We start from the raw sequence: 15109 nt of genomic DNA, 5'->3' as shown, positions 1-15109 counted from the left end.
GGAGTAGGTATTAAAATCCAATTTAGAAGAAATAAAAACCTTGAGATTCGCCGATGACATTGTAATTCTGACAGAGACAGCAAAGGACTTGGAAGAGTAGTTGAATGGAATGGACAATGTCTTGAAAGGTGGGTACAAGATGAACATCAACAACAGCAAAACCAGGATAATGGAATGTAGTCGAATTAAATCGGGTGACGCTGACGGAATTAGATTAGGAAATGAGACACTTAAAGTAGCAAAGGAGTTTTGCTATTTGGGGAGCAAAATAACTGATGATGGTCAAAGTAGAGAGGATATGAAATGTAGACTGGCAATGGGAAGGAGAGCGTTTCTGAAGAAGAGAAATTTGTTAACATCGAGTATATATTTAAGTGCCAGGAAGTCGTTTCTGAAAGTATTTGTATGGAGTGTAGCCATGTATGGAAGGGAAACATGCACGGTAAATAGTTTGGACAAGAAGAGAATAGAAGCTTTTGAAATGTGGTGCTACAGAAGAATGCTGAAGATTAGATGGGTAGATCGCATAACTAATGAGGAGGTATTGAATAGAATTGGGGAGAAGAGGAGTTTGTGGCACAACTTGACTAGAAGAAGGGATTGGTTGGTAGGACATGTTCTGAAGCATCAAGGGATCACCAATTTAGTATTGGAGGGCAGTGTGGAGGGTAAAAATCGTCGAGGGAGACCAAGAGATGAATACACTAAGCAGATTCAGAAAGATGTAGGCTGCAGTATGTACTGGGAGATGAAGCAGCTTACGCAGGATAGAGTAGCATGGAGAGCTGCATCAAATCAGTCTCTGGAGTGAAGACCACAACAACAACAACAATAAAGTTCATGAAATAGTTTGTATCACTTCTTGATAAAGTATTAAAGTTCTGTTTTGCACTCACCCGGCATAGAATTCTCACTGCATAGGTGAGCGGATGTGAACAGGAGCTGGTGTCAGATGTAGGCTGGTTTCCACGTCTGTGTCCCCGCGATACGTGTGAGAGCTGTATGCTCCCCACACCAGATCTTCTTAGTCATATCGTTCTAGGCGTATTTCTTCTTAGTCTAATACGTCGAGCTCTTCTCTCTGGTTTTTCACGTTGTGACTTTCTTACGTCTTCTCCCTTATTTGCTATTACAAATTTCCTTCCGTGGATCCTCTGGCATAATCCAGTTTCTCTTAGTGGTTCTCTTGTCTTGTTATGCTCGGTTGCTATGGCAACCCTTGATAGATTTTTCTCTCTTTTTCGTCTCAAAATTCCTTTTTTCTTTGATCCTTTCACACTGTTCGCCTCGTTCTAATGGTTTTGATAATAATGTGTGAAATGTGTGTGCAAACTTCCCACTTCTCTTATAAGAGTCGACTTACTTGGTGTATACAGCTGATCTTCTTCTCTGGATAGCTGGCTTCTGGAATCTCTACAAACTACTTCTCTGAAGAATGATGCTAGCTACAGGAACCTTAAAGAACCTCTCACCAGTTGCGAAGTAATTCAGCACACGACGAATACTTTTCAATAACTATTGGTCTCTTTGAGCTTCATAAGAACAAAATTTACACTTTGCACATAAACATTTAACTTCTCGTAAGTAACTCATAACGTCTCACATTAGAAACAGATTTAAGTCCATTTAGAAAAGAGTTGGCCAACAACCATGTTTGTACTACAAACAAATTGTAAAGTATGTCTTGCCTCCAGCAAGCCCGAGATAGGAGTTTTTTCACAATTCAGAATCTCATTTGTTCTTTTGTCACTAACTATAGTCACAATTACAATCAGCACAGAATAACACAGAAGTTCCTTGGCTCTTCTGTGTGCTTTCACTACGCCTTCCATGGATCGCCCGACAAGTACTTGTCGGTGTCATTCAGCCGCCGCGTTGACCTTTTGCTCATGACTGATTTCACACCTGTGCACACAGACAGGTGACGTGCTGTAGATAGGGTTCCTTTCTCCCATTCACATCTAAAATATGATGTGTTTGAGACGGTGGAAGGCCGAGTGATTCTAGAATTTACATGGAAATTAAGCACTACAATATAACAATAATATCTTGTTCTAACTGAAATGTAAAACACTGGTAATAGAACTGATATGGATTGTTGTGATAAGCTTCAGTGAAAACTAATTTTTAATAAATAAATAACTTGAAAATCGTATTGTTGAACTATTGTTCAGACTGTATTTGCAGGATTTTAGAAGAAAGTTATCATGAATACAAAATTAAAGATAAATACGAGGATTGTACCAAAAGTAAGGTTCCCATATTTTTTACAAATAGAAAACATTGTTTATTGTTAATAATTTTTACATAGTTGAAAAGCTTACACTTATGTATATTTTTCAACATAGTCCCTTTTTGTTTTGTTTTCTTTGACACACTTTTGAAGATGGTGCTCCAGCTTTTATATTCCTAAGTCGAAGAAGCCTCCCACCAACGTGTTAAGGAAGTGTATGACTTCTGCTCAGACTTCATCATCGTTCTTGAAGTGCTTTCCACCTAAGTGTTCATTTAGCTGGGGGAAGAGGTGATAATCACTTGGGGGCTAAGTCCAGGCTGTACGGGGGATGGGGCATAACAGTCCACCCAAATTTCTTCAAAAGCTCCTGTGTTTGACAAGCGACGTGGGGTTGAGCGGTGTCATGAAGAAACACTACTCCGTCCATCAGTCGTCCTCTCCGGCAATTTTTGATTGCTAGCCAGAGTTTGGTCAACGTTTCACACTATCTGTCTGTGTTTATTGTCGTTCCAGGTTGCATGAAATAGATTACGAGTACCCCCTTCCGATCCCGAAACACAATTGCCATAACCTTTTGCTTTCCTGCTGACTGTGTTTCTTTGGTGATGGTGAACTGGAGTGGTGCCATTGACGAGATTATTGTTTTGTTTTCGGGGTGTAATGAAACACCCACGTTTTATCTCCTGTGATGATAAGAGTCCAACACTTCTCCTTGTTGCCTCACCCCTCACATTGTTGCAGAAACAGTCAAGGCATTCTTGCGATAACTCAGCATTTGACAGTCACATCTGAAACCAGTGCTCTTCCACTCCGTTCTTCATCATGAATTTCCATTCGAGCCTCAGCACATTTGCGGATGTGCTGAACAGACATGCACTCTTCACTATAAACCTCTGTCAGTTGCTGATGTATCTCCACTTGTGGTAACTTTCTTGCGTGGAGAAACCGGTTTATTGCTCGAACCACGCACTTGGTAGGAACAGTGATCAGCACTTCCATCTCTGACAGCTGCCAAGCCCGCACTGAGCGACGTAGCGAATCACGGACGGGCAGGCTTGAGAATGGGGGAACCACTGTGCAATATGCACTTTTGTTGGACTTAGGCTACCACCTTCCCTCGAGGCTGCAGCTCATTAGGGAACCATCCTTTTGGTACAACCGTCGTAAGTAACTTAACTTGATGGGAATGAAGAACACATAACATAGTAGTTTCTATAAATAACTCTTCATAATTGAAGGAAAACACACACATAAAATAAGGTTATACTTATTTAAGCTTTTGGAGCCAGTGGGTCCTTCTTCCGGCAGAAGGGAGGAGGGGAAAGAAGAGAGGTGAAGGGAAAGGACTGGAGAGGTCAAGGGAAAGGGGTAGACTTTGGAGAAGTCACCCATAACTGCAGGTCAGTGGAAGACTGACTGTTGGGGACTCCATCAGACAAGATTTGAAAATCTGAGAGCTTAGAGGTGGAAGACAGGGTAATATGCAAGACAGAGATTACAACTAAAATATTGTGAACAAGTTATAAGAGTGGAAAGTTAAGTGCAGTTTATGTAACAGGGGTGGGGTGATAAATAGACAGGTCAGAAAATGAAAAATGTATAAAACTAAAACAGAGTTAAGAAATGACTAGTTACTGTGAAGAAATGCTGAAACAAAAGAAATTAACGGAAATTAATGCCATGTCAGTGGTGAAAATTAAGGACACATTGTAGTGCTAGTTCCCACCTGCAGGGTTCTGAGAAACTGGTGTCTGGTGGAAGAATCCAGATGGTGCATGTGGTGAAACAGGCAGCGAGATCACGACTGTCGTGCTGTACAGCATGCTGTGTAACAGGATATTGTGTGTTGCCAGTGTACAACCTCTGCTTGTGCCCATTCATCCTGACTGATAACTTGGTGGTAGTCATGATGATGTGAAAGGCCAAACAGTGTTTACACAACAGCTGGTATATGATGTCATTTCAAAGGTAGCTCGCCATTTGATAGTATATGTTTTGCCAGTTACAGGACTGGTGATAGGAGAGTGCATAAGGCAAGTCTTGCAGTGGGAATAATCACAGGCATAGGAGCCATATGGTATGGAGATGGGTGCAGAAGGAGTGTAAGGTCTTATGAGGATATTGTGGAGATTGGAGGGTGACGAAAAGCTGTTCTAGCTGTGTTGGGTAAAATCTCAGACAGAATGGATCTCATTGCAGGCCATGATTTTAGGAAGTCATAGCCTTGTTGAAGTAGCTGATTAATACCGTCAAGACCAGGACTGTACTGAGTGACGAGTGGTGTGCTCCAAAGTTGTTTTTTGGAGCAATCAGCAGTACCAGGAATTGGATGTGATAGCCTGGGTAATCTGCTTTTGAAATAGGCTGTTGGGTAATTACATCCAGTGAGGGATGAGGTGAGAGTGGGGTGTATTGCTATAAAGAGTCTGCATCCGAACAAATACATTTGCCTCGAATGCCAATGCTGTGGAAAGGCCGGAAACTGTCAAAAAATAAGTACTACTGTTTGTTAGTAGGTTTAATGTTGATAGAAGTGCGTAGCTGGCATTTGGTGAGGACGAGATCAACATCAAGGAAAGTGGCATGGGATTCGGAATAGAACCATGTGAAAAATTGGAAGAAGGTATTTAGGGATTCCAGGAATTTTAACAGGTCAGCCTGGCAAAGATGACATCAATGTATCTAAACCGAACCAGGGGCTGACGGCTTACGGATCCCAGGAAAGCCCCCTCCAAGTGACCCACGAAAAGGTTAATCAAACGATTTAAATTCCAGGTAGGAATATTAACGATGTAGGAAAAGATAGATTTCAACTAGAGGCTATTTTGTTTTACAACTTAGTTCAACCCAAAATCTCAACACTTAATTTGAAACACAAGATGAAATTTTTACCCTGTTATCTATAGTGTTCTGTAGCAAATGACTGAAGCTAGTGATTGTTTTCTTGTACAGTGGATTTTTTTGGTAATTCTGCAAAAAAAATCACACTAATTGAAAGTTATTGAAATAGTCTCTGTCCCTGTTTAGCATTATGTTCCAGTATCTCAATGAGAGCACATTACAATATGTTTCACAGCTGAAAATACAAATTTAAAAGTGTGCAGATATATATTGAGATAATCTGGTCATAATGCCAGTCTGAATCAAAAGACTTCATATTTTTCATGGAACTTGTGATGTGGCTACATTATTAGTTAGAAGGAGCAGTGTGTTCAAATCCATATATGATAAAATATGATTTAATTTCTTATTGTTTACGTAAATTACTTCAGAAGAATTGCAGGATGATCTCCTCACCAAGACCTTTATTCATCTCATTGTTCAACTGAAAAAGTATGGAGTGGGGTGGGGGGGAGGGCTCATTAAAACATAACACTCCTTTATGATTTGGCACAGGAATCAAATAGGTTATCGTGCTGATAATCTTCGATTGTCCTGTGTGTGTGTGTGTTTGTGTGTGTGTGTGTGTGTGTGTGTGTGTGTGTGTGTCCAAGTAAATTTGTTTTTTTGTGTTTCTGCTGGGAGCCATCTTCACTGTCTCAGCAAGCAAAATATTCTTCTCATTATTGTTTTATTTTTACTAACTTTATTTCATTATGAAAAACACACACACACAACCAACTTGGCAAATTGACATTTGTTTGTGCAGGCAACCTAGTGTATCAAGGCAGTTTGTACAGTGATGTAACAGTTGACACATGGCGGGCAGCTGCTGCTACGAGTGGAATAGAGCCACTTAACCTCATGCAACTTGCACTGCAATTCTGGTTGCAGAAACGAGAAGGTGCTGCTCTCCAGGCAGAAATGTTGAGATTTATGGATCTATTGCAGGCAATATGTTCTTTGACAGGTGGGTGCAATTGCAAAAGACGTGCCATTATTTACTGTCAGTTATGTAATGACAAAATAATTGTATGTGTAATGTAGAAACTGTTAGGAAAATATGTGCATGAATGAAATATGGATCAAAACTTGACCTCTTTTTAGATGTGAATCATATTTGTACTGAATACAATGAAGTATCACCCTGGTGGCAAGAAGTACGGGCTGTGCTGACAGACTCAACAAATCCATTTATGGCCCTAACGGGTGCTATAATTTGTCGTGCTGTTGCGATTTCACTTGAAAAAATTAAGGAACTAGGGGTAAGTAATCCTTTTTCTTGCTAGTAATATATAGATATTTTTCTTTTTATTTAGAATTTTCAGAGAATGTTTGCAGATGAAAAAAACGAGTCATGGAATTGTAGGAAATAATAACATTTGCTGTACATGTAAGAAAATTATCATCGGAAACCATTTCCTTGTATTTTTTAGCTTCATTTTGTTCATTGTGTGCTTTGAGATTGTTTCTCAGTGCCGTGTCACCTTCATTTTCTTATCTTCAGTATTTGTGTAATTGGGAACACATATTGAGGCTCATTTTCAAGATATATGACCTTGCGTTAACAGTCCAAAAGTAATCTAACATCTCATTGCTCTGTGAACATCCATTTTCATCTTGTCTTGCAGGTATAGTAGAGAAGATACTCTCCCATGGGGCATTCAGAAGTAATTCAGACAGTACAAAATATATTTGTATCTCATTGTGTTTTGCTATTTAATCCAATAAATGAGAAAAATAATACGCCGTAATTGTTTAACAGTCGTATGAATCCTGAACATAACAGAAAACGAATACCCTGTAGTTCTGTTGGAGAATGGGTGGAACATAGTTGAAGGGCCTATCAGATATGGAAACAAGTATGTCACTTATAGTTAGAATTAAGAGGTGATGTGACAAGAAGCTCTGTAAATCAAGACAGCATGTCTGAAAGGAAGAAAGAGAAAAAACAGAGAGAGAGAATGAAAATGATCTAAATAAGATATACTAAGATATTTCATAATGTATCCCTATTCTGCTGGTGATAGCAGCTCTGTCATTTAACAAAATAATCTGGTCTCATCAAATGACTTAGTAGTATAATAAAACCCAGTGTCACATCATTCTAACGTGAGTCTGAGTGTGTCTGTGGCTGTGATGGTAACATCTGTGGCAGAATGTTGTACTGAAGCTCACTGTGAAGTGTTCTGGTTTCCTTATTTGCAGCTATACATCAACAGCTAATTTCTAGTGAGGCATGTACTTAGAAACCCGCTGATCTAGTTCCTTTGGGACCTTGATGGTACTGGACTATTAAAAATCCTGAATTACCAAACATCATCTAAAAATAGCAGTGTGCAGAGTATCAACATTGTAAGAAAAGACAGATTGCTACTTACCGTAAAGAAGACATATTAAGTTTCAGAGAGGCACAATTAAGATGCTTACATAAAGCTTTCAGCCACAGCCATCTTGAGCAAAAGAGACACACATATCATTTGTATGCCCAAGCAAGCACACCTCATGCACACAACTACCACCTCCAACATCTCAGACCCATGCGGGTGCCCATGTCAGTACCACAGATTTGTTGATATATCTTCACTTCAAAGGTGAAGTATTTGTGGGTTAGGATAAAATTACTGAGATATATGAGGAATGAGGTAGTGGGTTTGGAGTCTGAAGGACTTTGGGAAAGGTGGTGTTCAATAACAGTAAGACCACAGGCATGGGGTATGATGGTGTATAGGGAGGTGTCATCAGCAGTGATGAGCAGAGATCCATGAGGCAAAAGGGGTGGGGATAGTGGAGAGTTGCTGAAGGAACTGCCTCCATACTTCCTTCCTTCCACCACCAGCTTTTCTGAACTGTGCAGGTGGCAGTTATCCTTGCAACACATTCTGTGCTCCCAACATTATCACAGCCTCAATCTATGGTAACATAGTGTTCCCAACAACGGTTTCCACCCCCTCTATTGCATCGTCTTCTCCCTATTCTTGTCCCTCATCCTGTTTATTTGGTGCTCTCTGCCAACGCATCTACCAATCTTTCTCCACTCGTCTCCTTTCTCCCCCACCCCCCTGCTCTTAACCTCCTGACACTGCATTCCAGTGCTGCACATTCCACCTGACAGTGTTTGTCTCTCTCTCCACCCAAACACTATTATCCCTTCCCCATCCCTACCCCCTCCAGATGGCTGCTTGCATCCGACATAATAGTTGCATTCCGGCCTGAGATGCTGGGGTTGGCAGTCATGTGTGCATGAGCTGTGCTTGCTTGTGTGTATGAATGGTGTTTATTTCTCTTTTGCTGGAGAAGTCTGTTTCTGAAAGCTTTATGTAAGTGTCTTTTAATTGTACCTGTCTTTACGGTAAATATCTACATTTTCCTACTTCCTTTATAATCCTACCTGTAATTTCCATTGTTTGATTTTGCTGATCAGCTTATCTTCCATCCTACAACCCTGTGATGTTTTCCTTTGCTACTCTTCTCTGTAAAATCACACATCTCAGTGCTTGTTCTGTGTTTATTCACCACCTTCCAAACCACATCTACTTCTGAGTCACACTGTGTCAACTAATGCCTGCGCACAACGCAGACTTCGTGACCTGCTGCCCCAGATTCTTTTCTCCTATAGTTATATTTTCATGGCACACGAACTTTCGATCCTCGACCTAACCTGTATCCCCTTCCTCCCTCTCTCCCTCCTTCCCTCCCCCCCCCCCCTCTCTCTCTCTCTCTCTCTCTCTCTTATTTTATTTATTTAGTTCCACATCAAGTTCTGTAGGAGCAAATTGAGGAGCAAATCTCCAAGGTCATGTAACAAGTCAGTACATGAAATCACATCATAAAAATAATAACAGATAAAAATAAAATGTTTATAAACCAGAAAAAGTCAATCCATAAGTTTAAGTAAACACAGTCAACAATACAACAAGAATTTCATCTTAATTTTTGAAGGAACTCCTCGACAGAATAGGAGGAGTGACCCATGAGGAAACTCTTCAGTTTCGATTTGAAAGCATGTGGATTGTTGCTAAGATTGCAACACACATACACTCCCATTCCTCATTGTTCCTTTTATCTCATGTTTCTGTACATTTGTAACACATTTGGGCATATTTTTACTTATCTGTGCGTATTTTTTCAAATCTTTGCCTGTTTGTGCACGGCTTTTTGCACTTTTACACATCTTTTTGCTTATCCAGCTCCTCTCCCAACCATCAACAACTATTTTACCTATTTCTGCATCTTTCCCATTCCCTTTACACTATTCCTGTCATAGTAGACCCCTGCTCCATATTTCTGCACCAGTTCGAAAAAGTATACCATTCCCTGGCTAAAACCCAATCCCACATCCTGTTTCTCAAATGTTTGCTAAACCATGGAATTCCGCCGACCCTCACAAACTTGGTACTGCAAAAACACATCTCCATGGCACAGGCATCGCAGAACCAACCTCAGGTCCCTCCACAATATCCTACTACTACTGAGCAATCCCTACTCCATACATCACATATCTGAAACTGAATCCCTTGCTCCCCAGCACCAGGAGGAGCAGCCCAGACATGACCTCCATAAGTCATCCAATCTGCTGACATCCTACAGCCACCTTGGAGCACCACTATCCAACCCCTATCGAACCCAGTGTTCCTCCTCATCCACCTCTTGCAGCAGCTAAACCTTGCTCAGCTAACCTTTTCAAAAACCCCTTCCGACTCGCCATCAAATCAAGTGCCAAAACATTCCTGTAACACTGTTGTTAACCTTTCCACCAAAACCCTAAGCTCCACAGAAATTTCAACCCTATCCAAAGGCCTCACCTTTAGCTGTACACCCAAATTTAACCGTGATGGATCCAAACCCATTACCCATTCCTCATACGCCTTATTAACTTTATCCTAATCCACAACTACTTCTCCTTTGAAGGGAAGGCATGTAAAGAAATCTGCGGCATAGTCACGGGCATCCATGTGACATCCTTCTATCCTTCTCCCGATCCCTGTAAAGGAAACAATTCTTTGCCACCAATCCCTCCAACCAAAACCACCTTAATTCCAACATTGAACCTTGCCTCTTCCAGCTCATCCCACTATTCAACTGTGATCCTCTCACTCTCGCCCTTCCATCTTCCAGGAATTTCTTACCTCCAACTTAGCCTCACCATCCGAGGACACCAACCTTTCAGTAGGAAAAAGAACAGCCATACACGACCTCAAAACAAATCCTGATCTGATAATCCTTATCTGATCATCCTACTTGTAGACAAAAGCTCCACGAATCATAGTGACTACCTGGCAGACTATCTCCACCAGTGATCTGACTCCTCCACCTATAAACTCTGCCAGAGTGGTCCCATCCCAGAAGTGCACCACAAACTCCAACCCCTACTTGGAGCCTTAACCCCTTCCCAGAATCTCTCCCCTGAAACCATTTCCCTCCTCACCCCTATGATACCCTGCACACCCACCTTCTGCATCCTCTTCAAAATCCACAAACCCAACAATTCTGGATGCTCCATTGTGGCTGAAATAATTTCAGCTCTCACTGACCAACACCTCCAAGCCATTGCCTATAATCCAGCCTCCCACATCATCGACACCAATCACTTCCTTCACTGACTCTCCACCATCACCACACCTTTATCTCCTGGATCCCTGCTCGTCACTGTTGATGCCTCCTCCCTATGCACTAACATCCCTCAAGCTTATGCTACTGAACCCTACCTTTTCCAACGTCCTTCAGACTCCAAACCCATTACCCATTCCTTATACACCTTACTAATTTTATCCTAATCCACAACTGTTTCTCCTGTGAAAGGAAAGCATGTAAAGAAATCCGCGGCATAGTCATGGGCATCCACTTGGCACGCACCTATGCCAATCTTTTTATGTGCCATCTAGAGGAGACCTTTCTAGCCATCAAACCTCTAATCTGGTTCAGGTTCATGAAAGATATCTTCATGATTGGACTTAAATCTAAGACACCCTATCTTTGTTGCTTCACAACCTCAACACCTTCTTTCTCATCTACTCCATGTGGTCCTCCTGAATCGTGTGCCACGTTCCTAGATGTAGACATTCTCCTCTCTGATGGCGCCATCTACATCTCTGTCTACATTAAATCCACCAACAATCGACAGTTCATGCATTTTGACAGCTGTCGTCCCTTTCACATCAAAAAATCCCTTCCATACAGCCTGGCCACCTGGGGACAGTGTATCCGCAGTGACAAGAGCTCCGTTGCTCAGTATGCTAAGCATCTCATCAAGGCCTTCACAGACAGGCACTATCCCCTCAGACCTAGTCCACAAACTGATCTCCCGTGCCATTTCCCTTCACATCCCAATCCTCCTAACACCCCCAAGAACCAGCCACAAAGGAGTGTCCTCTTCATCACCCAGTATTGCCCTGGACTGGAGCAACTGAACCACATCCATCATCAGGGCTTTGATTACCTATTATATGCCCTGAAATGAGGTACATCCTACTTGAGATACTTCCCACCACTCCTAAAGTGGTGTTCTATCATCCACCCTACCTCCACAACATCCTAATCTATCCCTATGCCACTCCCAATCCCAACCTCTAGCCACAAGGATCATATCCCTGTGGAACACCCATTTGCAGTACCTACCCAATCCAGCCACCAAGCACTTCCTGTTCCAGTCCTGTCAGAGGTTTATCCTACCCCATCAGAGGCTGGGCCACCTGTGAAAGCAGCGATGTCACTTACCAGCACTGCTGCAATCATTGCATAGCTTTCTATATTGATATGACTACCTACTAGCTGCCCACCAGAATGAAGGGGCACTGCCAAACTGCCGCCAGAAGTGAAATAGATCACGGTGTGGCACAACATGCAGCTGAACATAACACACTTGATTTCTGTGTCTGCTTCGCTACCTGAGCCATCTGGATCCTTCACTCCACCACTAGCTTCTCTGAACTGCACAGATGGGAGTTATCCTTACAGCAGATTCTTCACTTCCGTAACTATCCAGGCCTCAACCTACGGTTACATAATGCCCCCACACCTTCCACCCAACAGTTTCCACCCCATCTGTCCTACCATCTCCTCCCCATTCTTATCTCCTGCCCTGGTCATTTGCTGCCTTCTGCCAACACACCCAAACCATCTTTGCCCACTGCTCTCCTTTTTCCAATTTTCCCCACCTCCTAGCCCCCACAGCTTCCTGATGCTGTGCTTGTTGGCATTCTAGTCCGTGCACACACTGTCAGGCAGCACATGTCTCTCTTTTAATTGTGCCTGTCGCAACTTAATGTGTCTTCTTTATGGTAAGTAGCAATCAGTCTTTTCCTGCATTGTTGGTATTCCTACCTGGAGTTTGCAGTGTGTGACACAAGATAAGCATTGGTCAAGTGGCCTTTGATTGTTTATCATATGTTCTCTCTGCTTCTGTTAAATTGATAAAAATGTACAATACTAAATAAAACAACATTTTAGAGAACAAATGTAGAAACTTAATTGCATCCTGTTGTTTAGTTTCAAGATTTTATGTTAACTTCAGGACAGTACAGTATCATACTACAGTTCAGTACCATGTTTGTTATTTTTAGTACAGGACAGTTTATGTATATTATAGTACATACAGTATTTCCGTATTGTATTCATTGTAATAAGACCTGATGCCCTTTTTCCCTTCAAAAACTTGTTACGTGTAGTACATGAATTTACAAGTTCTTCAGTATTGGACAATTTGGTGCTTTCAGCAGATCATATAACCATTATCAGTTTGACTGATGTTTCTTCAGCTACGTGTTCTTTATTATCATATCTGTCCAGTCCAAAACTTCATCTCATGGTGAAATTCGTATTTTGTTTTGAGCAACATCTAACAGTTTAACAACAACATCATTTTTGATTGGAATAGTGGAGTTTGTTTCTTCTTCATAGGCTTTTGGCCAGAGTTTCCGCCAAGCCCACCAAAGAGTAGCAGGCTTAACTTTATTCCACACCAAAGTTGTTGCAAATATACTGTCTTCTTTTTTTAAGTATATTCACTGAGATCAATTTAGGTACTGGAAAGTGGAATGTACAGTTATCTATCAACTGTATAACCCTGCTTTGTTCAGGCAAACCAAGTTTTTTTAAACAGGGTCTCACAGAAGGTACAAAATTATAGAAAAATGAGTCCTTAGACAATTCTGAAATCATCCCTGCATTGAAATTAGCTGCACAAATTACAAGAAAATTTAAAGCGCATTTAAAAGTTTTTGGCTTTTTGTACCTGCCAATAACATATGGAGTCAACATGTGATCACCTGAAGCAGTTGAACACAATACAGTGTCAACTGATCTCCCCCCTTTGCACTTTTCATCTTTACCTGCCAATGGTGAACTAGGCAAGCAATGCCCAAGTAGGTTTGAGTCATTGGCATTGTAGACGTGACTAGCAGTTAAGTTATGTGTTTAACCAAATTGCAAAAAGTTTCTTTGTGTTCTTCAGCTGCCTTTTGATCTGCCAATCTTTGCTCCCCACCTGTCAAGTTTCCAAATTCCATGACAAGTTTTGAATCGGTACAGCCAACTGTAAGAAAACACACAATCAGTTTCTGGTAGCCCCAGAAACTGAAGGTTTACCATTTTTCATAGGTGTAGGTTCAATTACAGGTTTTCCTTCAGACATTTTGATCCAGAACCACTTGTACAAAATTTCACCCAACTGATCTAGTTTGGGCTTCTCCAAAGGTTTTCGTGATTCTGTGTTTTTTTACTGCAACAGTCTGTAAGCAAAACGTTTGAAGTTTGACCTTTATTATCTTTTTTATATCATAGATTGTTGAAGAGCCAACTTAATGTTGTTATCTTATTTCTATCCTCACCTTTCTCATTTCAATTAATGACAAGCTTCTGTTGTATCACAAGCATAACATGTTCAAATTTCACTTCAACTTTGTTTTGAGAGTACTCAGTTGAAAAAACATTCCCACAACAATATGCAGCACTTCTGTATTTGGTATATAGAACACCGCTAATCAAGATAACACTTTAAAACACCACATTAAAACACCACATTTTCATTGCTGTAGACAATTGGTGCTTATAGACACTGTCTGACACATGACTGATGCAGTTGTTGGCACTACACCATTCGAAATTGTTGACCACTGCTGCCGAGCGTAACCATATTCTAGGAACGTGTCTGAAGTATTCAGTATGTATAAAGCGATGCCCATTTATTGAGTGTGCCAGACTGTTGGATATGGGATTAACAGGCATTTACTGCACAGTGTTTTTGCCGACAGAGAAGTTAGAGACATAATAACTGAGATTGGATGTCTGTTCCACAGTGGCAAATGTTCCCCGTGTTGAAGGTTCACTGCTACAAAATGAATGTTATCGAGACTAAACCTTGATTCTAGTATATTAGTCACCTATTGCTAATTGGCTTTGCTTTGTTATATTTCTGTAAATATTTACAGATATTGTTCTGAATAGTAGACATGAACACTGCAGAAGAGTTTGAAATTAGGTTAAGATCTCTTTCATCAGGCAATAAATAATATTTTCTGCTTCAGAAATGTTTTAGTCCAATTAAAATAACCTTGTGATTAACATTTCAAACAAATCGAGTTGTACGGTGTGCTGCCAGTTGGGTACAGCTCTTCTCATCTGATGTGTGCTCGCTGTTTTGTCTTTTCTTTAGGTATTTTCAGAACTGACTCAATAGTGGATGTCAGCACATGGTCAGCCAGACCCCTCCACCACTGCATTGTGTCATTCACAAAGCTATTTTATTCAAGCTATGTTTGAAAGTACTCTTGGCACTCACAAATGATATAGGTTTGTCCGTCAGCAGTGTTAAAATATTTACACAAAAATCCTCTTTAAATTTTAAGTTAGATTTGAATAACTCAAGAAATGTAATGTTCAGATGAGATACAATTTAACAGCAATTTTCAGCATTTGATTATTTAGTTTTGAGAGTGCAAAAATACACAGCACTTTTTATTCTGCAGCATGAGTAAAATTAGTAACATCCATAAA

General features: G+C 40.9%; 1 protein-coding gene across 1 annotated transcript in view; it reads left to right on the top strand.

Annotated features, from left to right (window-relative positions):
• LOC126278297 (rab3 GTPase-activating protein non-catalytic subunit) overlaps positions 1 to 15109 on the top strand; it is a 192866-nt gene that overhangs the window by 105492 nt on the left and 72265 nt on the right. Inside the window, exons 14-15 of the mRNA XM_049978308.1 lie at positions 5886 to 6086; positions 6224 to 6381. Of these exons, the coding sequence (XP_049834265.1) occupies positions 5886 to 6086; positions 6224 to 6381 (359 nt within the window). The remainder of the gene's footprint in view (positions 1 to 5885; positions 6087 to 6223; positions 6382 to 15109) is intronic.

This window comes from Schistocerca gregaria, chromosome 6 (assembly GCF_023897955.1).
Source record: "Schistocerca gregaria isolate iqSchGreg1 chromosome 6, iqSchGreg1.2, whole genome shotgun sequence".
Lineage (NCBI taxonomy): Eukaryota > Metazoa > Arthropoda > Insecta > Orthoptera > Acrididae > Schistocerca > Schistocerca gregaria.
Note: the sequence above shows the minus strand (reverse complement) of the source record. Positions and strands in the feature narration are given on the sequence as shown.